Source organism: Cynoglossus semilaevis, chromosome Z (assembly GCF_000523025.1).
Source record: "Cynoglossus semilaevis isolate Cse_v1.0 chromosome Z, Cse_v1.0, whole genome shotgun sequence".
NCBI classification, from domain to species: domain Eukaryota; kingdom Metazoa; phylum Chordata; class Actinopteri; order Pleuronectiformes; family Cynoglossidae; genus Cynoglossus; species Cynoglossus semilaevis.
Window position 1 is genome coordinate 20065243 of NC_024328.1, and position 24098 is coordinate 20089340.

At 40.9% G+C, this 24098-nt stretch overlaps 1 protein-coding gene across 4 annotated transcripts in view; it reads left to right on the forward strand.

The window, feature by feature from the left end:
• The first annotated feature begins 1333 nt into the window (after positions 1-1333).
• The window catches only part of homer1b (homer scaffold protein 1b), a 28406-nt gene continuing 5641 nt past the window's right edge, over positions 1334-24098 (forward strand). For 2 of the 4 annotated variants that reach the window (XR_003048955.1, XM_008336845.3), the window contains exons 1-4: positions 7261-8137; positions 13476-13607; positions 14520-14612; positions 17965-18113. Coding sequence is in view for 3 of the 4 variants with exons in the window: in XM_008336845.3 (XP_008335067.1) it covers positions 7847-8137; positions 13476-13607; positions 14520-14612; positions 17965-18113 (665 nt within the window). In the remaining variant the exon portion in view is untranslated. Of the gene's footprint in view, positions 2445-7260; positions 8138-13475; positions 13608-14519; positions 14613-17964; positions 18114-18389; positions 19382-24098 lie in introns of those variants that run through there. The other 2 variants (XM_017043267.2, XM_017043266.2) reach the window with 2 other exon arrangements.

A 24098-nucleotide genomic window follows, 5' to 3' on the forward strand; every position in this document is an offset into this window, starting at 1 on the left:
ACCATGCTCACGTTAAAGGCCCACTTTTAGATTTTGTTGAGATTATCTATCCATTGTTGGATTAGTGTTAAACGTTTACAAATGTGTTCAAATGGATTCTATGCTGTTAATTGCCACAATAATGCTTTTCGATTACTCTTGTATGGGAAATCGCCATGTTGGTTTCTACCAGAATACTTATAAGGGAAAAATCAGGGGAAAGGCTGCTAAGGTGCTACGGTGCGTTGAGACAAAAGAAAAAAGTTGAGACAACAATGAGAAACCATCCATCCATCCATCCATTTTCATCTGCTACCAGGCTACCAGAAACATTAAATATTCTTCCGATTTAATTATCTTTTCCAACTAAACATAGTCAGTCATTACCAGTAGTTTTGGATACCACAATCTTATTCATTTAAATCAAAATGGATAAGGTTTTCGGTCCATTCAGAAGCTTTAGGATTCATTACATCAATTCTTCTGTTGGCTGTTTAACTGAACAAGTTCTACTTATATACATAGACATTCATTCATCCATTTTCATCCGCTTATCCGTTACCGGGTGGCGGGGGCAGCAGTCTCCACCCAAATCACATTGCACCGTACCAACCCCTCTGAACCTTCCTGTGGGTGGTGAGTCCACTGGAAGGTACCAACCACCCTAACCGGGATTCGAACTTGCCCAGGAGGTGAACCCTGGGGTTCCACACCAATGACAGAGACATTGACTCTGGGCCAAAGCGCCACTATATACATAGACATTTAGATATTTTACTGATTTATCATTTTAGCTTGTATTTGATTTATGTTATATAGATGATAAATCAAGTGAATGCTTTTCTTTTAGAAAAAGATCATTGATAGTTGTTTTGTAAAGTATGTTTCTTTCTGATTTGATTTAGATTTTTTTAAATTTTAGGACATAGTAAAAGGAAAACTTAATCAAATTGTTGTGTTTGCTACCATGCTTAGTCAATAAAGCTAACAGATTATTTCTTTAACAGAAAAAAAGGAAAAACAGAAGCAATGTTGCAGGTAGGATGCTTTGGCGATGCAGCTTTTTATTAAAACGGTAATTACAGGTTGATGCAGAATATGTGCAATTTACTTTTAATTTAAGATGGTCTTGTGATAAAACTCACAAAAGCCATATTTTCCTTGTTTTTTATAATTAAATAATAAAATAAAATAAAATTTAAAAATTAAAAATTGTATAATTCCTATGCCAATTATGAACTCCAAAAACAACTATAGAGTAAAAGGCCACTAATCTCAGTATATAGCCAAAAGTATGTCACAGAGTATGTATTTGGAATACTAAAGGGTGTAACCTGTGCTGCAGATATTTCTTTATAGGGATACCAGGTTAAAAAATATACATTTCACTATATAAGTTTAAGATTATCTTAAAACTTTAGAATAAGTGAGTATAGTATCACTGCCATTAAAAGTTCTTCTAAAAGCAACAAAATATGAACTAGTCCCTGGAGGACCGAGTGACGTCACTGCGGAGGACGGGGGTGACTGTCGTGACGTAGACAGTTCGATACTGTGACACTGATCTGAGTGGGAGGGGAGCGGATGCATTGACCAGATGTGGAGATCACTGGGTTTGGTTTTTGGATAGAGGGCTGTGGAGGTGGTGGGCGCGTGCACGCGCACATTCACACGCATAGGGATCTGTAGATCAATACAAAAGCGCATAGATATGTAGTCATACAATCAACATAATAACCTGTGCTTTTTAGGAAATTGTTGTTATGCATAAGCATAGGGTGATTATTTTTTAGTGTGCTGCACGATTGTGTTTGAAAATCGTTATGTCAGAAATCCAGTTTACAGTGAGGAATGATTGTAAAATAACAGCAGTGGGGGTGGAGAGAAAGTGGGGGAGGGAGAGAGAGATGCACATGCACACAGAGAGCGATAGAGTAGGAGAGAGAGAGAGAGAGAGGTGGACAGTGTGATGCTGTGCGTTATCTTCAGCCTAAATGAATCTTGTCTTCCAACGTCTTCGTCACCCTTCCAGCGAGGATCTGTCATTTTACCCCACAGCAGCAGGTCGAGCCTCAAACCTCCATCAGACTCCGAGCTGGATCTCTCACATATCTGCTGCTGCTGCTCCATCACTTCCGAACGTCCAACGCTAGAGCAGGAGAGAAAGCGAAGGTGGTAGAGGAGGAGGAGGAGGCTGTGATTGCTGTGCCATGTGCGGAGCGACATGTATGTGTGAACTGATGCGATGACAGCGGAGTGGGAATGGAGCAGCAGCGGTCATCACATTCCTGAAGACGCACAGTGAAGGTGATAATAAAGAGAGAGAGAAGACCTTTATAAACACAGCCAAGAGGAAAAGAATCAGCAGCAATCAATCCCCACACATTTGTTTTTTGACTGCCATAAAGGAGAAAAATAAATATCAGTGGTCAGGTGTCATCGTTCATTTCAACCACAACAATGGGGTAAGTGCGATTATTCCACTGTTCTACCAACCAATAGCTGACTTCAGATCTGTTCTCATTCCCTCTCTGTATTCATGTCAGCTGCCTCTAGCCTCCTCACCATATGAACTTCAGCTGCACATGTATGCGTACAAACGCAGCCCAGAATAGAATAGAACACAATAGACCAGAATAGCATTCTTATTAAATTATCATATGATACTAATGTACATATACAATCACAACGTTAACAGATGATCAGCAATTGGCATAAGAACATCATTTTTTTCTTCATCTCCTAAGGGTCAGAAGTGAAGATGTGTGGTCCACATGTGTGCCCTAAGTTGTGATCTGCCCATGGCCTCCATGTGCCAGGCTTGAAAGCAACATCTTCACATGGTACAGACAATGTTGTCAAGGCAGAAAAACTGCACTGAAAGGATAGAAACATGTGATGTCATTAAAAGTCTTACATTAGACAAACTTTTACCCTCAAAATATAAAGATAGTCATTTTCTCTGAAACTTGTAATCATGACAGTGACCTCAATGACTGAGAAGGTAAACCTGCAGTTTATAGCTATACTTTACCTCATTTTGAATGTAGTCACCACGCAAGTGTATAACTCTTGCCAGTATACAATTATTTTGTGCAACAGAAAAACAAGAGAGAGCTAAAGTAGATGCTGTTTGTTCTAGGTCTGTCCATCTTTCTGTTTTGCTCCACACCTACACTGTAGAGAGTTATGTAATTCAGAAAGAGGCCATTTGCACCATCAGCATCTCTTCTCTCGTGTACTCAAACTGAGAGTCGTGCCCTGACCTTTTGTGCTGTTACGGGATCTGCAATGAGGGAAGCGTTCAACTTTACAGACAGCTTAATAAAAATAAAAATAAAATAAATAAATTTGTACTACATTGATCCCATACTTTGTATTTACCCAAATGGTTGGGCAGCCGATATGCTGATAACAGACTGCCCCTAGTAAAGCCCAAGGATGTGATTCCTCTGGGAATCAAACCCAAGAATCTCTGCTCTCTGCTTCCAAGGTAGGTGTGCTAACCACTACACTATGTAACCGACAAGTATTGGAATGACAGATGTCACACGGCCTCAATAACAGGAATCGGAAGCTGTCTCTATAACAGCAAAGTTACCTAACCGTGAGCTCAGTAGCCCATTTCCCCCACCCTGCCTGACGTTCATTAACAGCTGTCTCCTGCAGTTCATTGTGATTAATTGCACAGCAGGAGGTTAACAATATGACAGGGGCATGGCAAGATTTCCAGACATCAGCCAAAACTCTCCGCATTAAAAATTTACAATGCACTGGAGGCTTCCCAAGCGCCCACTCTGTCCTTCTCCAGTGTGGGCAGCACACATTATCCAGAAGGCTCCCACTCAGATGGACTCAGCTCCACTGGTGACTAACTTATCTGTTATGCAACTTAGTCAGTGACTCAGTTATCCCACATTATTATGGTATGTGAGCTGATCCAAATGTATGAGTATGCAGCATTTTATACTGCAGACTCATGTTTAAGTGATTAAGTGATTTTTTTTAATGAAATTCCAGCATACTCTATTGATGAATTATTGGAGCATGTATGTCAGAGCGGGAGTGTCAGTGGCTGCAGATGGGATGAAAATGAACTTATAGCATGCATAAATCTGTTGTCTGGCTGTCTGTATCGTACAGACAGGAGGAGTCATATGTCGGTGCCGGCCTCACGGTTCAATAACCAAGCCAACACAGTGGAGAACATTAGCGTTGAATGGAAACTGGAGAGGGCTCTCTACGCTGTATCTGCTGCACTCTCACTTCCTTGGGCAAATACAATCAATGTGCAGATGGACTCTCTGCTGGGTTTAGTGCTCGCTAATTTCTGTGTGGGTGTGTGAGAAAGAGAAGTGTGAGGTTGTTGGCACATTTCAGGTGAACTACGCTCCTCCCTGCAGATCTGGGCAGCAGGGATGTAATATTAATGACTGCTCTTCCCTTAAATAAAGTCTACTCAATGTCACGCTCTCTCTTCTGTTTAATTTATGAAAGCAGCCTGGAAACAAAGAAAGGTTAATATAAAGTAGGGGGAAATGAGTAAGGTGGAGAGAGGAAGTGAGATCTTTTGAGATGCAGCAATTCATTGTGTTTCTCATCTGTCAGTGTTTGTAAGCAGTGAAAAAGCTTTATGGCTAAAGGTGACACACAATTGGGATAATGTTTTATGTGTGTATGTGCCTTTGTCTGTGTGCGCATGTGTTGTGAAAATGGCACTTCTTTTCTTTTTTTTTTTATGTTATATTATCAGTTGCTGTTTTAAGTATTAGTGGTGCTTTGGCCCAGAGGCAATGTCTCTGTCATTGGTGTGGAACCCCGGGGTTCACCTCCTGGACAAGTTCGAATCCCGGTTAGGGCAGTTGGTACCTTCCAGTGGACTCACCACCCGCAGGAAGGTTTGGGGGGTTGGTACGGTGCAATGTGATTTGGGTGGCGACTGCTGCCCCCGCGACCCGGTAACGGATAAGCGGATGAAAATGGATGGATGGATGGATGGATGTTTTAAGTATTAGTACATAGGAGTGACATGAAGATTTATACTGATACCAAGCTCCTACTGAGCAATCAAGCTGTCCATCACACAGTGTATCTACTAATAATGACCTTACACTTCATATTTTACCATCTATAGCAGCTATTATTTCTTTATAAATGCAACATAATCTACAAAATTGTCACTGTCACTTTAAAACGTAGTACTGGAAATGAGTCAGGTTAATATTTCCTGACTTTACAGATTGTCTGAGAAATACCCTTGTTTTTCAAATGGACATCTATCCATATGCACTTCCTTCCTGAACCAGCAGAGGTTCTAAGGTCCATTTTAGTGGCTGTTTTTAGGGCCATGAATAATTTGTTAAATTGTGGTCTACATTATAAAGTATATATTCTTAAAACAAGTGTTAATAAAATCATATTGGATTACTGATTCTGCCCTAAGGCACAGTGTCATGTTTAAGTTCAAAATCTATTGGAATTGCAGCATCTATGAAATCAAATCTGTAAATTATTTATTGGGTTTTTTTCTTTGTTGCAAAAGTCCAGTCAAAAGAGTTCTTTGGCACAACAGTGTTCTTATTTTTTTTACTTAAATGTATTTTCCTGCTACATTCAAAGGTATCAAACTGAAACATTAGTTAAACATTAACTGTATAATTTACCAATTATGGGATTGACAAATGTTACCTATAGGTTAGCCAAAGAACTGCAAGAATACTAAAAAAAAACTTTTAAGTATTAACCTAAAAAATGAAAAGTGATATAGGTAAAAATCTACCTATTGGCTAGCTAACTACTTGGTTAAAGTAAGCCAGGTATGGTGCACCTCTGCTAGAAGGTGCTAGAGCTCTTTGTGTAAAGTGCAAAACAATGAAAAAAAACAAACAGGAAGTGGCAGAAAAATGTCCAAACTAGCTAGTGTTCATTAGGAGGAATTAATTGATTAATAATACATATATACTTTGCTTTGATTTCCATGAATTGGGTCTGTTTGTGTTTTTGCATATGCATACATGTATTATTCAATATATGTATATACAAGTACCATCTTTAACTATTATATTATATTATATTATATTATATTATATTATATTATATTATATTATATTACAACATTATACTTCATATGAATGTACAGTACTGTTCCCTTTTCCTTTTCTTTCACAGCCATAGTTTGTGTAATCGTTTTGAAGGCCTGCCTCCAGCACTTCCCATCAACTCTTCTCCCACCAGAAGATGGGTGGATTTATCAAAGCTTCATCCTCTTCTACATTCATCACCTCCTCCATGTTCTTCTTCTCATCTCTTCCTCCTCTCTCACTCCAACACTCTCTTTCTCTCTCTATCTCTCTCCCCCTCTCCCTGCTTTCCTTCCGTTTTAACATTCACGTTCCATTGCCTTCCCTTGTGTCACGCAGTACACTCTGCATACTCAACATCTCTCACTCCTTATTTCCTTCTTACACATTCCCTCTTATGCTTTCTTTTTTGTTGTTCCCTCCAACCTTCCTTTCTATTACGTATACTATTGCGCTGCCTTAATATTTCACTTGTAGGAGTAGAAATTGCTATTTTTCTTTTCAGTAAAGTGTGGGTGTCATTTTGGAACACAACTCCTTGGCACTGGCCTCCATATAAAAATCAAAGGATTATAAAGTTGTTGTGGTTTTTTTTTTTTTTTAGTAAACACTGGCCCATACACAATAAAGCAACACAAGGCTAGAAACCTGCCACAGATCCATCGAATTATGCAATGTAAAAACCAAAGCCACTTGCCAAGCGACTATTGCACAGATCAAACCATGGTGTGAGATGGCAGAGAGCTGCGATCACTCACAGTTCTGCCACTTACTCTGCTGTCGATGACTATGAAAATTCACATACCAGTTTTTTTTTTTGTAGAACAACCCTCATCTTTCTAGATTCACTTTTTATACTTCTCACATCCCCTCTCATTCCTTCCATATGTCCTGCAAACTTCCATCTCCCTATTTTTCCCTTCTTTCCCAGTCTTGGCTAATCACACACAGGAGGGGTACAGACGAGGAGTTTTAATATTAATTTATACAGCAAGGCTTTGATGTCCCCCATCTTCCCCTCAGTGCAGTGTAAGCACTTCTCTATCTCCTTCTCTGCCAGTACTGCCAGCCCAGAATATCTCCCTCTACACCCTGTGCTTTCTGTGCATATGTGTGTACTGTAGATACCCAAAGAAAAAAAAAACAACTCTACTAAAAATACCCAAAATTGTATAGATAGATAAAGAGTAGTTGTACAACTCTATTGATGTGTAGAATAAGGTTGAAAACACACACACACACCCTCAATGTCAATTTTGTTGAACACACACATTTTTCCATCATACTTTGCCTTCAACTGCCACAAAAAGGTCAACATGGCATTAACTCATATGATTCTAATCTGTCATAAAATTTTGATCATATTCCAGTTTAAGCCAAACGGACTTAAATCCAGCCACTGTATGTTCCATCACTTTTTGTGTGTGTCTGTGATATGTGTGTGTGTGTGTGTGGAAACCGCAGCTCTGCGGGGTGTGTCTGTGGAAGTTAACGATGGCCTACTGTCTATATTTAGCCTTAAACCCACTGCTTCTGCCCCTGTGCTCCCGTGTGTGACCCTCGCTCAGAGCTGCAGGCATTCCCATATCAGAGCACGGAGACAGATAAAGTGAGAGGAGCCTGCTGTACAAAGACAGTGCGACAGAAAAGACTTCCTGTGGAATAACTGCATACTCCTGTGTGTATTACATTAAAAAAGTGTCTCTGCTAAAGCCTATCATCGATGTGCACAGGACTATGAGAAGTTGCACTAAAACTTTAAAGATTCCTCTCTCTGTGGCATAACTATGGACGATGGCCATTTGGAAATCCGGTTGCCAGGGCGTTCTGACAACAGCAGACTGGATGCTGGTGGTGGCTTTGGTGACACGTTGGTGTTGCGGCACAAAGAGGTTCATCACTTCTTTTTTGTCCCCTTCAGGGAGCAGCCCATCTACAGCACGCGGGCCCATGTCTTCCAGATTGACCCCAACACCAAGAAGAACTGGTTGCCCACCAGCAAGCACGCTGTCACTGTTTCCTATTTCTACGACAGCACACGCAACGTCTACCGTATCATCAGCCTGGATGGCACCAAGGTGAGATGCTGGTTCAGGTTGTCATTGGTCAACAGATTTGACCTTTCCTTCTCTACTGCAGACTTTGTATTGATTTGTTTTTATTTTAAAATGCACAGGAAGGTTTAAATCAAGACGTCACTGCACAGCATGTTGTTGGCTGTCAAACCAAGTTTAAATCTCTTTTTTGCCCAACCACAACATGTAATGTCTTTTATGTGTTCTGCAGTTTCACCAACAAAGGGTGGTAATTCAAACAATTACTGCAGTAGTGATTCGCTGTGGCAACACCTAAAAAAAGGGACAAAGCTGAAAGAAAAAAAGAAAAAGAAGACTGCAGTAGTGTCTGCTTAGTTCATTTGCTTCCTTAGCATCAGCTAGCTTATAGCTAACATTATCTTACTAACAGTAATGCTGTTAACTCAAATAAAACGTAGGTCAGAGGGTATTAAAGTTGAACATAAGGCACGTACCCCTCCTTGACGTGGTGGAGGGGTTTGAGTATCCGAATGAACCTAGGAGCTATGTTGTCGGGGGCTTAATGTCCCTGGTAGGGTCTCCCAAGGCAAACAGGTCCTAGGCGACGGATCAGACAAATATCGGTTCAACCCCCCCCTTGATGAAGAAAGCAATAAAATCAAAGAGGTTCACGTCGCCCGTATTGACGTCACCGGGGCCCCAACCTGGAGCCAGGCCTGGGGTTGGGGCTCGCAGGCGAGCGCCTGGTGGCCAGGTCCTTGCTCACGAGACCCAGCCGGGCTCAGCCCGAACAAGCGACCTGAACCCGCTTTCCAGTGGGCCCATCCCCCGCAGGAAGGCCCACAAGGGGCCGGTGCCTTGTGATTTGGGTGGCGGATGTGGGCGGAGACCCTCACGGCCCAATCCCTGGACAACCACTCTGGCTATGGGGACATGGAATGTCACCTCACTGGGGGAAAAGAGCCTGAGCTCGTGCGGGAGGTTGAGCGAAACCGACTAGATATAGTCCGGCTCACCTCCACGCACAGTCTGGGCTCCGGGACCCAACTCCTTGAGAGAGGCTGGACTCTCTTCTACTCTGGAGTTGCTCGCGGTGAGAGACTGCGTGCTGGCGTAGGCTTACTTATAGCCCCCCAGCTTGCCAGTCGTGTGTTGGAGTTCTCCCCACTGAGCGAGAGGGTCGCTTCCCTGCGCCTTCGGGTCAGGGACAGGTGTCTCACTGTTGTTTTGGCCTACGGGCCGAATAGCAGTGTAGAATACCTGGCTTTCTTGCAGACATTGGGAGGAGTACTGGACAGTGCTGCTCCCGGGGATTCCATCGTCCTGTTGGGGGACTTCAACGCCCACGTGGGCAGTGACAGTGACACCTGGAGGGGCGTGATTGGGAAGAACGGCCTCCCCGATCTAAATCCGAGTGGTGTTTTATTATTGTGTAGTCACAATAACATTCTGTGCTAGTCACAGTTTGTCCATAACAAACACCATGTTCAAACATAAGGGTGTCCATCAGTGAACTTGGCACCAGAACACCCTAGGCCAGAGGTCAATGATCGACTTTGTAGCTGTGTCATCTGACATTCGGCCGTATGTATTGGACACTAGGGTGAAGAGAGGGGCTGAGCTCTCAACTGATCACCACATGGTGGTGAGTTGGCTCCGCTTACGGGGGGCAAAGCTGAATAGACCTGGCAGGCCCAAACGTATCGTGAGGGTCTGTTGGGAACGTCTGGCAGAATCCCGGGGGCCTTCAACTCCCACCTCCGGGAGAGCTTTGAACAGGTCCCGAGGGAGGCTGTAGACATTGAGTCTGAGTGGACTATGTTCTCCACTTCCATTGTTGATGCGGCTGTCTGAAGCTGCGGCCGTAAGGTCTCCAGTGCCTGTCGTGGCGGCATTCCCCGGACCCGGTGGTGGACACCGGAGGTAAGGGAAGTCGTCAAACTTAAGAAGGAGTCCTACCGAGCCTGGTTGGTTCGTGGGACTCCTGAGGCAGCCGGCGGGTACAGGCAGGCCAAGCGGACTGCAGCTCAGGTAGTCGTGGAAGCAAAAACTTGTCTGGGAAAAGTTCGGGGAGGCCATGGAGGAGGACTACCGGTCGGCCTCGAAAGAATTCTGGCAAACTATCCGGCGCCTCGGGAAGGGGAAGCAGTTTCCCACCACTGCTGTTTACAGCGGGGAAGGGGGGGGGGCTGTTGACCTCGACTGAGGATGTCGTCGGGATGTGGAAGGAATATTTCGAGGATCTTCTCAATCCCGCTGACAAGCCCGGGAGTGGATGAGATCCGCCCTGAGTACCTCAAGTCTCTGGATGTTGTGGGGCTCTCTTGGTTGACACGTCTCTGCAGCATCGCGTGGCAGTCTGGGACACTACCTCTGGACTGGGGTGGTGGTGCCTCTTTTCAAAAAGGGGGACCGGAGGGTGTGTTCCAACTATCGGGGGATCACACTCCTCAGCCTCCCGGGAAAAGTCTATTCCAGGGTACTGGAGAGGAGAATCCGGCCGATAGTCGAACCTCGGATTCAAGAGGAACAATGCGATTTTCGTCCTGGTCGTGGAACACTGGACCAGCTCTGTACCCTCCACAGAGTGCTTGAGGGTTCATGGGAGTTTGCCCAACCGGTCCACATGTGACTTGGAAAAGGCTTTTGACCGTGTCCCTTGTGGTATTCTGTGGGGGGTGCTTCGAGAGTATGGGGTTGGGGGCAATCTTCTAAGGGCTGTCCGGTCTCTGTACGATCGGAGTAAGAGCTTGGTTCGCATTGACGGCAGTAAGTCTGACCTGTTCCCGGTGCATGTTGGACTACGGCAGGGCTGCCCTTTGTCACCGGTTCTGTTCATTATTTTTATGGAGAGAATTTCTAGACGCAGCCAGGTGTCGGGTGGGGTCCAGTTCAGGAGCCACCGGATTTTATCTCTGCTTTTTGCGGATGATGTGGTCTTGTTGGCCTCTTCGAGCCAGGACCTGCAGCATGCACTGGGGCGGTTTGCAGTCGAGTGTAAAGCCGCTGGGATGAGAATTAGCACCTCTAAGTCCGAGGCTATGGTTCTCGACCAGAAAAAGGTGATTTGCACCCTCCGGGTTGGGGAGGAAGTCCTGCCTCAGGTGAAGGAGTTTAAGTATCTTGGGGTCTTGTTCACGAGTGACGGTAGGATGGAACGTGAGATTGACAGGCAGATCAGTGCAGCGGCCGCAGTAATACGGTCGCTGTATCGGTCCGTTGTGGTGAAGAAGGAGCTGAGCCGATAGGCAAAGCTCTCGATTTACCGGTCAATCTATGTTCCTACCCTCACCTACGGTCATGAGCTCTGGGTCATGACCGAAAGAACGAGATCCCGGATACAAGCGGCTGAAATGAGCTTTCTCCACAAGGTGGCAGAGCGATAGGGATAGAGATAGGGTGAGGAGCTCTGTCATACGAGAGGAGCTCGAAGTAGAGCCGCTGCTCCTCCACATCGAGAGGAGTCAGCTGAGGTGGCTTGGGCATTTACATCGCATGCCCGCAGGCCTGGGAGCGCCTTTGGGTCCCCCCAGAAGAGCTGGAGGAAGTGTCGAGGGAGAGGGAAGTCTGGGTGTCCCTGCTCAGACTATTGCCCCCGCGACCCGGCCCCAGATAAGCGGTTGATGATGGATGGATGGATGAGGCATCTAACCGCCACCAAGCTTTAGTCCTTTGATCCTAATAATATTAATATTATTTCTTTAAGCTTTTTGACACAAAAAATGCTTTCAAATTTTACATAGAGGTATATTACCGCATTCTCACACCTGATGTATTATTTCAATATAATGGGTGGGTGAGACCACTTCATCTCTGTAATAGTTGGTAGCATAAATAAGTATGTGTCTCTTAGCATGGCCATTATATCCTGTATTTGGGATGAGTTTGAGTACTACAGAATGAAAACTACACACTCTGCCACGATATAGGATGAAGCTGTTACAGATGTTAAACAGACAACTGTATTAATCCTAGGTTAGCATGTCGACGTTGGTCCCGACTTTGTTTAATTCTGGTTGTACCCATTTAGCTGATTTTCTGAGGCCCTTGAGTTATTTCTGGCAGTAACAGACCAGATAGAACTATGGCAACGTTGGCACCATGTTGTGTAGGCAGAGTAAAACATGCAGTCTGTGGTCTAATTTTTTTGAGTGTCAGTGGTGTTTATAATTTCTGCAGTGGAAAGTCTCATGAGGGATCAGTGTTTCAGGCTATCTGTAGTCTGACGACTTGGGTTTCATTGTGTGTGTTCATGTAACTACTGTGATTTTAAGTGCATGTCTTTCTCTACGTGTGTGTCTGTATTTGTCTGACCCTGTCTGCATCTCAGATTCATTTCATGTCTTTTGTTTTTTCTAGTTTAAAAACCCAGCATTTCTGCTGGTGACAGAGCGGCAGGGCTGCCACACATATTCACACGTTAGCCGTTATGGGAACAGCAGGGGTGAAGATGAACGAGAGAAACAGATGACGGTGTGAAAAGGGATGTGTAACTTGGATGGGAAAAATGTGAAGCAAATCACACAGTTACTATTCAGTGGTCACTAAAAGTGAATGTAACCAATTTCTGACCAGCAGAGCAGCAAACAATTGTAGTAGGAATAATAAGTTCAATTCACCGTCAGTGTCAGTGGCTCAGTCAAATGTATTGATGCCAAACACAATGTCAGCTGTGCACAACGCTGCTGATCGATCAGATTTTACTCTGTATTCTATTAGTGTTACTTAACAAAGAAGATTTATTAATATGGATTTTAGTCTTGGATTTTATTTACATAAAATTGTATAAATCAGAGCAGTAATAGCCCTGCTGCTCCCAAATGAAAGTTTAAAGGTACTGTCAGATAAATTAGGAGTGCAACATAAATCATCGTGCAGTGCAACACACAGTGGTATGTTTTTTAAATTACTGAACACTGAAATATACTGGTGGCTATAAAACTCATTCACTCACTCAAATCTGAGAACAGTTACAGATAACAATGTCAGCATGAAAAAATTTCTGTTGGATAGAACAGTAAAAAAATTCTATAATTCTCATTGAATAAATGTGGAAACTACATCCATTTAATAGTTCTGTGTTTTTATTAATGTTATTATTTCCATAAGTCTCTTTTCCACTTCTTCTTCCAGTATTGTCATTGCAGTAGACCAGAGTGTGCTTTTGGGCATGACCTGTCATTCACATTTGCATGTAAACCCACACAGCCTGTTCTATTTTTAATGGTTCTTTAGCATATAATTGTCAGGAATATTTCATGTTTGAAAATCCTTAAATGTTCTTGTTTTAGAGGCAGGAGTCTGACTGTCTCTCTCTCTCTCACACACACACACACACACTTTGTTGAATTTCATTAATTTGACTGTTTCTGTTTGTAAGGCAATAATCAACAGCACCATCAGTCCCAACATGACCTTTACAAAGACTTCACAAAAGTTTGGCCAGTGGGCCGACAGTCGAGCCAACACTGTCTACGGCCTGGGATTCTCCACCGAACATCATCTGGCCAAGGTACAGCTCTAAAACTACCACTGTCATTGGTGTAGTACTGTCTAATGTACAATGAACCAGAATCCATTCGAGTCTCACTGATTTTCCTGATCATTTTATATCTCTAGTTTCCATAACTAGGACATCGTAAATTATCGTTTTTGTAAGGGTAATTTTGTTCTTCTTTTAAGTGAAGTATAAAACTGTGTCTACACAATATGGAAGCAACATTTTTTAAAAGAGAGAATCTTAATATTAATTTATATCTTCATTTAATTTTAAATAATTTAACCCCAGTAGAATAATATAGAGTTACACCTTTCATCTCTACAAAAGACAGTCAGATAGCATAGGCTCCAGCAATTAACTTCAGCAGTAGTTAATTCAATTTCCTCACCATTAAAACCTGTGCAATATTGCATGTAAAACTGTGAGAGCAGAGTTAGGGATGAAACACACACACACACACACACACACAGAAAGACACTACCACTCTACAGGGACATCAAAAGTGTGTGTGTATATATTTGCCCCAAGCCCCACAGCTGAGCTCACCTTACTCAGCTCACAACCAAAATAACCTAAGATCAACTTCAGCCATCGACGGCTTTAGAGTCAATGAGGAAAACACGTTGGTGTTTGTTTCGAGTGTGATGTAGACCTCATAAAACATGTTTATTTTTTTAAATCTTTATTCACACAAAATGTATCACTGGTGTGCTTGTTTTTGTGTGTAAGGTGTGTGTCAATCCGCCATAAAAAGGTTTCTTACTGTGACCTACTTAGATCAGGTTTCTCCTGAAGTATTATGAGTAGGAGCCAACAGTTCAACCATAGGTTATTGTTTGTCACAATATTTATGTGCGTGTGTGTGTGTATAAAAGAGATTACAGTCTGAATAATAATCTGATGGCTGTTCTTGCCTTTGTACAGTTTGCAGAGAAGTTTGCAGAATATAAAGAAGCAGCGCGGCTCGCTAAAGAGAAAAGTCAAGAGAAGATGGAGATGGCAACGTCTCCCTCTCAGGTACATTCACTGCTGTCATTCATTAATATCTGCTTCATTCCTTGTTCTTTTATGTGTTGGCTCATTATTCTAGAAACCCATTTTTTCCATCCCGTAATGGTTTGACCAAAGTAAAGTCGATTTTAATGCTTCTATTGCCAGTGCCCGTGGCTTGAATTTATAACATTTTAATCCCAATTTTTTTGGTTAAATGCAAAGTCAAAGAAAATGTTGAGAAGAAAACTTATGCCAATTTGTGATATGTTTCTGTGCTGACACTAGCCCAAAGCATTCCTAGCTTTAATAGCTGTTTTTTTCCAAGTCTGTTTGTGAAGATCCTTTAAGATTTTATAGTAGAAGAAGTCAGAGACAAAACCTCTCTTTTGCTTTGCATAAAAAATATTGTTGTAGATACAAATTCTATTCTGTGATGCTGCCTGAGATGTTAATGATGTTATTTCAGGCCACATGCTCATTGGTCACTGGGACCAGGCCAAATGTCAGCTCCAAATCAGTACTGGTCAGAAAGACTAGCTCATGTTTCCTTTGACAAACTCAGGTTCAGATGTTGCTGTGAATGTTTGTCACTACACAACGTTATGGACAGTTTTCACACGCAAATCATAACATATTTTATTATATGTATCTATATGACAAAGACAAGAATAAAGGTTTTCAAACCAATGATTTTTAAACATCTACTGCCAGATCAGAACAGAACAGGCTCAAGGCCTCTCTGGCAGATCAAGTGGACATAACTCACTTGCAGAGGGAACGGGAAAGAAAGTGGCACCGGGCTGGAACATGTAAATTAAGCATGTGATCCAAGTAATTCAGTTGGTAGCGATTTGGAGTTCCACACAGTAGGAATTTAGTAGTTGTATGGCACAATACCGTCTGACTCAATACCTCTATGGTCCTTACTTGAGACCTAGTGATTAGCATCTTAAAATAGAATTAAATCCATCATTTTTATTTAGTTCTTGTTTCTGTAAATGTAAGTGCTCAGGATTCTTTGAGATCTACTGGTAGATCCTGATCTACCTTTTAGGCACACCTGACCTAAGGAGTATATTGTTAATAAAGTGTCCTGAATTTGCAATTTTAATCATTAATCATTCTGTTCCTTTGCACATGACCTTCATCCCTAGAAAATCCAAACAAGTTCTTTTTTTTTTTACTTAAAATGCTCAGAAACAAAAAAACTGACCCAGTTATGTCCAAAGATATGCTGTTCTTGTAAATAAAACCAGTAAACTAGCAAAACCCACACAGTATTATTCTAAAAAGCACAAAAAGAGATCATAAATTTGAATTTACATAAAGTACTGGAAATTTTACTGAAATAAAAATATAAATTGTGTACACTTTTCTCTTAGTGTGTATATATATATGTGTGTGTGTGTGTGTGTGTGTGTGTCTGTGTGTGTGTGTGATCACAATCATTTCAAACACATAATTAGCCAGTGTGTTAGATATTTGTTTGTGTGGTGTATCCACTAATAATGGAATATCCTAAAGTGTGTGCATCTGTGTTTGAGAGAGAAAAACAACTTGTTTCAGAGAAGAATCTTTGGGGAGTTCTTTCCTTTAATTTAAAGGCTGCTAACAGGCTCTATGTCCTTGCCTGTTCATTATGGAGGCTTGGGACTAACACCCTGCTGTAACCTGTTCTATTACCCCTACTATTAATGCAGAGAACCACATAGGCTGAAATGCTACAGTCCCTTGTATTCCCTCCAGGAGCATGGTTTTAATGAAGGCACGTTGACAGCTTGGCTCTCACCAGGGGTTAAATGCCACATGTCCAGTGGCCAGTGTCATGATGGAGGAACGGGAGACGTTGAATTGGTCATGCTGCTCCTGTAGGATAAAAGTCTTGACTATTAAACCGTATTTTAACCTGTGTAATAAATTACACACCAGACACATAACATCCATCAAAATTACAGCTGTTGGCACAAGTTGATGTCTTACCAACATGCTTGTCAGGTTTCCTACTAATCTCCTAATTAATCCCCAACAGGAGATACAACATAGGAGCAGAATTTTATTAATAAACCCAGAGCTGGTGTAAGTACTGAATGTTGGTCCCAGCAGTCTTGACCCCACTGAGAAAGTGTCAGGAACAGATATTAAATGATATATTAATGAATGAGGAGTGAAAATGTAGCATCGAGCCGCAGTCTTCCTCTTATCACTCACTTCCTGCCTGTCCATTAGAGACGTACAGGCTGTGACATTGTGTTACTATATTGTGCCCGTACTCCGGTTTTAACAGCTTTGTTTTATGTACATGCAGCAGCTAAACGATTTGTCTCTCCTATAATTTTGGGCTTGTATGGGATATAAAGATAAGCATTAATCTGTAATTTTGCAATTCTCCAGTGTTAGAGTAAGCTGTTTAATGTCCTATAGGCATGTGGAACCACTCGCCTAGATGATATACGCATTCATTTTCACACCAAGAGCTCACCACATCTTGAACACACACACACACACACACACACACACTATTAGACATAATTGAAACGTACATAATGTATAATTACTAAATATAGATGAGATTCTTGTTTTTTTTATTTTCTTAGCATAATCACTGTACATTTTTAATTACATATAGGTTCATTCTAATTTTGTTCCTGTTTGTTTAACATATTCCCTATTGTCAGTGTAAGGAGTACAGGCTGGGAATTATAATGTGATAGAAAATCAGCAGCAGTTGATAATTCTGCTCCAGTATATCTTTCCTCCTTCTCTATGTTTGTCGCCTCTGTTTTTATTCATTCAGTCATTTAAAAATTTAAATTGCAGTTTTTTTTTAACTGTTGGGCATCACATTTGGGTTCACAGAATATGATTGATATAGAAAAGTGAAAACTTAATTTGTAATGATGAATAAAATGTGGTCTAAAGTTTTCCATTTCTGTCAACTCACATCAATTTTTGGTGGTTTAAATTCATTACGAAAAGAAATGTGAAAAATGTACTGAATGTTGGAATATAAACATAACATCATTCACCTCCAGTCCATTGATATATTCATTTAACCATCAAGTGTTTTTTCTAACTGATTTATAATAATCATAAACAATAGACCCATGCTCACAAAAAAAACCCCATAGTCAATTTTGATTAATGCTGACAAAGATGCAGCTTAGGGCCTTGATCTAGTCCACTTGTTGACTTGCAAAAGTTAATCAGTAAATAAAATATAATTATATTTCTCTATAACTGATATAGAAATAAGAAAATTGATTATGTTACAAAAACAAACAAACAAAAAAGACTCCATAAAGTAATATGTCATCCAGTAAACCCAAGTTGTAGGAAAATGGACAGAATTATCTGAAGATTTTTGTGTCATTTGCAGGAGTCTCCAGCAGGGGAGCTATCGTCACCTTTGACACCATTGACTCCACCCATGGAAAACATCAATGGAACAGATGAAATCTGTGACAGCACTCCCAACTCTGATGCCCGTCCAGAGCCCTCGCAGAACGCGCTGGCCTTCTCACACAGGTACATCCCGCGTTACGATGTGGTCACTGTGCTATGAGACTGCGTTTGATACAGCACAAATGTTACAGTGTGACCATGTAATGACAACACACATACAGGAAATGGAACATTTGTTTCATTGCTATTTTGTTGTCCAAGGTGCAAAAGACTTTATTTCTGTTTTTCCCCATCTTTTTCTGTCTTTTGTGTGGGAAACAGTTGAATGCCTGTTTGACGTGGTGTTGGACAGTAGGGGACTTCTATTCACTGTTGCTCTCTTGTATCTTTCCTCCATAGGGAGCAGTTAAAGACTTGTCGTGTCTGCTCCTTCTGATATCAGAGTTCTGACCACTGCAAAATCACACTGACAAAACAACAATGTAATTCTGAACATTCCTTTTGAAAAAAAGAAAGGTTTTATGAAAACAACAGGTATGTTTCTGATTAGGGTTTAGAGTTGGTGTTAAAGACATGGACATAACTGTCATTTTTAGAATGAGCAAATCTGAATCTTTGAAATGGATGACGAACTCATCTTAGTTTTAACTGCAGCTGTCATTACTTCTGCTGCATTATTGCCACTTGTTGGATTCCACTGCAAACACTTGCAGAAAAGAAAGAGGAAAAGAAGAAATACATGTACAATACTTCTAGTGTTAAATGACAGAGGTGATTCCTTCTATATTAGTTCTGTGGTTTATTTTCTTTATGAAAAATGCTCCACCTTTGACCTTTAGTTTGTGTTCAAACTGAGCATGCTCATTTTATATGTAATTTGAATAAACACTTACACTTAATATACACAACAATAGGGATTTTTAATTCTAATCTATAGACTTTTGTGTTGTTTGATGAACCTCTATGCATGAATGACTATTGTTACACATTCCTAATGTCTTTGAGTCTTTTTAGTAGACTGATTTTTTGCAATGGATTATTTTTTTCAATTGTCAATGCTGGTTCATACCCAGCCAGCATCTATATGTGGGATCAGTTTTGGCGCACGGTGGAACCTACTGTGGCTAAAGTGCATCTGGTGCATATGATGCCCAATTTATTTTCTAAGGAAACCAACGTGTTGACCACATGGACATGCTGGCTAGTTATACAGTAGCTTATGTAAGATGAGGAGGTCACAGGGCCATATGGGTAAATATTTTGCAGTTTATAATGAGGGTCTGAACAGGTGTGGTTGTTAGGGGTTATGGTGGTAAAGGTGTCAGAGCTTTTGTAAGACTTATATAACACATACTGTAGGTTTGTGTGAGGCAGAGAAAAAAAGAGTCGGACAGTCGGAAAACAAGCACAGGGTCAAACATTGTCAAGTTTGGTAGCTGAAAGTTACCAAGTCCTACTTATTTACAAGTCGCTTGGACAAACACACATACACACACACACGCACAGACACACACCTGGTCCATGGTTTGTATTGTCGGGACTTTTAACTCCCAACTTTTTCATCATGCTCAGGGACTCTCAGAATTAGTTGAAGACAAATCTGATTGAAACCTACAAATGGTTCTTGAACTTCTCAAGATATGGGCCTTCAATGCTACTACATATTACAAATTAGATAAAAAAAACATACTTTGTGAAAGTTAGATACAAGTTTAACAGAAAAGGTCATAAATATAGGTAAAATCTAAAAAAGATTGCCTAGAGAATTAACTCTAGCTACATCTTAACTCTAGCTAGATATAAAAACCTTAAATATAACTCAAACTCATATACTAAGAGTTAGCCATAAATGGTAAAAATGTAGCTAAAACCTTACAATATCAAGTTAGGGTTAGCTTGACACATAATAAATAAATAAAGATTAATAAATAGATACAAAATGTCTATAATTTCACAGATATAACCATGAAAGATTTGCTCTGTCACACCCCCCCCCCCCCCACCCCCACACACACACACACACTCAGACCCATGTACGCAATTACATGGACATGAACAACCAACTCTAAAACAGTGTTCTACCATTCTTTCCAAGTTGACTGTATGCAATTTTATTTGTAAATAAATCTCTGTACCTGTCCACCTTTCTTCCAGTCTATGGATGCGACTATTGATAATTAAAGATCTTTAATCAATGGCTTAATGCATCTATCTTTCTTCTTTTCATCCATTTAAAGCTTATTTTAGTGACAGAAGTTGTTTCATTTTCATTTGTCTGTTAAAGTCTATGAATCATTGACGAGTGAAATCCCTGCTGCTGCATCATGAACTCTGTGAGGTTTCATAGCTCAGTGCAGTAAGATGGGGATGTAGAGAACACCCACAGCCTGCTGCAGCCTCGCTGCTGATGTGTCTATTAATGCTGCATGCGTGGGAGACAGGGTCGACTGTCAGCATTTGCCACAGCGAGTGTGGACATAACAAGCAAAGCTCAGTCTGAAAGTCATTTTCTGAGAGGCATATGCAGGGTGGGTAAATGAATCCAATGTATGTCCACCGTATTATCCATGTAGCTTCTTTATTCTGGCTTTTCTCTCCTTTTATCCGTGATACATACCATCAGCTTATTATGTTTTGTTTTCCATATCTAACATTTGTATTGAAATTCACAAAAGGAAGGAACCTTGTTATTTTCTCTGCATTTTCTCTTCTAAGAGATTATTCTGATCTGCTTCACTGGAACACACTAGTAAAATGCATATCGAATTCGAAGCAGTGTGTATTGTTATGCTTATTATTTTTATTGTTTTTTCTGGGAATCATGCTAATCTTTCTACTCCGTATGCTAATGCTTCACCCTACATGGTTGTCCAATGAAATGGTGGGAATCAAAATGATCACGACCTGAGATCTCATGATACGAATGTTTGGATACAGGGCCAGAAAATAGGCTTTTCTGAAGTCAATCAGTGCTAGGAGATTTACATTTTAACTTTTTAATTTGCCAAAAAAAAAAAAAAAAACACTAAGTGTGCCAATAAATTTATCAAGCAATTCTTTGAAATCATTTTAGTATTCCCCCTGACATTATGGTATTACTTTTAATGTACTTTTTACTACAAACCTTTATAGTCCATTTCTTCTGGCCACTGTCTTCATGCCTTATTAGCCAGGACTCTGTTGTAGAGTGGTTTCAAATCTCAGTAAGACATTGTTAATATAATTCAGTAATAGTTCAGTAATTCAGTATAGTTCAGTAAGAAAGAGGATGCTCCATCAAGGTAACAGCGTAGATTGATTACATATTATATTCAATTGCATTATTTCACATTGTTAAGTCAGCAGCTTATGTAACATCTATTAAAAATAATATTGATTATTTTTCATGTTATGGTTCTTTGCTGCGGTGTGAAGTTTGAGAATCACACCTGTACACACTGGTGTTTGCCTCCTCTTTGACCTCTATTAGATTCACTGACAAGTGTCTGGAAATAGATGATGAGACACGCAACACTACAGCAGAGCAGCTCCGTACATTGTGTAGGCAGGTGTGTGTGTGGGTGCAGAGGGCAGAGCATGAGAAGAGAGTGGAGGCAGTGAGCTGCCTGCAGGACTGTCAGACGGGTTTTTTCCTCACAGGACGTGGGTGTACATGTTCTTCTGCAGTGGACATATATGGTATGCTGTTCAGTACGTTCTGGAGGATTTAGTGAGAACAGAGTGGGATCGTGTGAACGGTGCTGGTTGAGCGTGCGGGCATGCATTTAAGGACTTGTTTAAGGTGTTTGTAAACGCTGATGGTACCAGTGTCCGGATGCTACCAGCACCTCTTTCTTCGTGCGCTGCCATGGCAACTGCTCTGCCTCTCTGCTTATCGAAAGGCTGCGTGAGGAGAAAGAACCTACCTGACAACACATACGAGTCAGAACACAGCAGAAACTAGAACAACTGCAGAAAAACCTTTCATTTCACAAAAGCATGTGCTTTGTGTTTGGAGCCCTTGTTGAGCCACTGGGGTAAATTATTCTTGACTTTGTGGAATAATAAAACACAAAGCAAAGTGTTGATCGTTTATTCAAGAGTTAGTTGAAGTAGGTACAGGTCATGTCCAGCAACAGTAAACAGTAAAATGAAAGATGAGTTTGTAGGAATTTTCTCTTGCTTTCTATGAAAAAATTATATGTATCTCCTTCTGCATCCCCTTCAGGTGGTGCTATAAAACAGTTTACAAGGCTCTGTCAACAAGTTAAATGTGCTGCCTAAGGTTAAATATAAAGATAAACCTAGTTGGGTTCTAAATGCACCTCACAAGACATCCAGTTGACCCTGAGGATAAAGAACAGAACAGGTCAAGGCTTACTGGGTACAAAAAATAAAACATTACATGTATATATATAGCATCAAATAACTTGATGAATTGTTTCAGCAAAAATGTTTTAAAAAAATAACTCTTTAACTTGTGCTGATCCTGCCGCAACTTTAATAATTTTACTTTTTTTATATTGGGTAAATTTATATTGGGTTTCCATGTACTGAAATCATGGACATATGCAAAAGAAATTAAAAAGAACAGAAAAACATCCTTTCTTCATTTTCATGTTTCACGTTTACAATTGTATGGATTTTTATTACATATACATTTGTGAAAAACTTCATATTAATAAGATAAATTAGGAAATACAAAAGTATTTTCAAAGATCTTTCTTCCCACTTAAAATCACCTTGGATTGTACATAAAAAGCACTTAATAATTCATGTACTGATAGTTCATCACAGTACATGTAAGCTGATGTTCCGCCACACAACAGCAAACTTACCCTCTGTGTCTCACACAATTCCAACCACGGTTGTGCACAGATGCCCTCCTGGAACCTTTCATCTGGCCTTTTGTAATGAAGATGAACATCTGTGTCACATCCTCTTCTCTCTCCTCTTGTTCTCCTCCTGTCGCTCTCACTTGCCTTCTCTGTCCGTCTCCGTCCTCACATCTTGATGCCTCTCCTGCTCTCCCGCTCTCTCAGCTGTTGTGTGGGGTTTATACATTTTTTGTCGGAGCTGCCTGCCTTGGTGACTGCATCATTCCATGTGCGTTCATGTGTGTGTGTGTGTGTTGTGTGCGGTTTAGTATGTGCATGTGTAGGATGAAGTGTCGTTTCCCCTTCTATGCGTCACACACTCACAGAGGGGGTGGCTGTTGTGTAAGAAGTGAAGGTGCCGTGGGAGTCCTGAGTGAATTAGATCTGGGCTTTTTCTCTCTTACACATCCCAGCGTGGGTGTTATGGCACTGCTGCAGAGTGTGAGCATATAGAGTTGAGGAGTTGATGTTTGCAGGTGCTGTGGAACAGCAGCATTAGTGCAGTTCTAACATAGAAACCCCGACACAGACAGACCTACTGACTGACTAAGAAACAGAGTGGAAAATATATGATTAAAAATGAAAACCTGGGTGATCAATATTAAAGAAGACGATTGTCTGTTTTCTACGAATAATGCTGTTGTTAGGAAAAAATTATTACATTAAGTTTCAAATATAGAGTAAGTTGTCCTGCTTGTCCAGGTTTTTTTTTTTTTTTTTTGGATGCTGCCACACTGTTCCAAAAACAATCTTGCACAGCATTTGCACGAATATATTGTGGCTGTAAGGAGGCCAAAAGCATGGTCTAACAGTTCCCAAATTCATTATATTTTTTGTAAAAGTGGGGCTGGCAAAGGATAAAGATGAGGATATTTTGGTCTGTGCTATGCTACTGGATTAGCATTATCTGTAATTCATGATTGATTTAATTAATCAATTTAAAAATTAGTTTCCTCAGCACATCTGATCAGGTTTGTTTTTCTACAATTTAAAGCCGCCCCCTGGTCGTGCTGATTTGTGCCTTCTTGCAGTTTTCAGTCTCTGTGAGGAATTACTGTGAAGTGTGTAGGAGTAGGAGGTTGTTTTCAGAGGTGCTTGACTTAATGTCAGCACTCCACAACATTTAGGTCTGGTAATATTTGCTGGTCCAAGTCAGGCTTTAAGTGAGGCTCAGAGTGGGTGAAGCAAGAAGCATTTTCCCTTTATATACATCCAATATTTCACTTACCCTCCAAATTATCCGCTGTGCAGC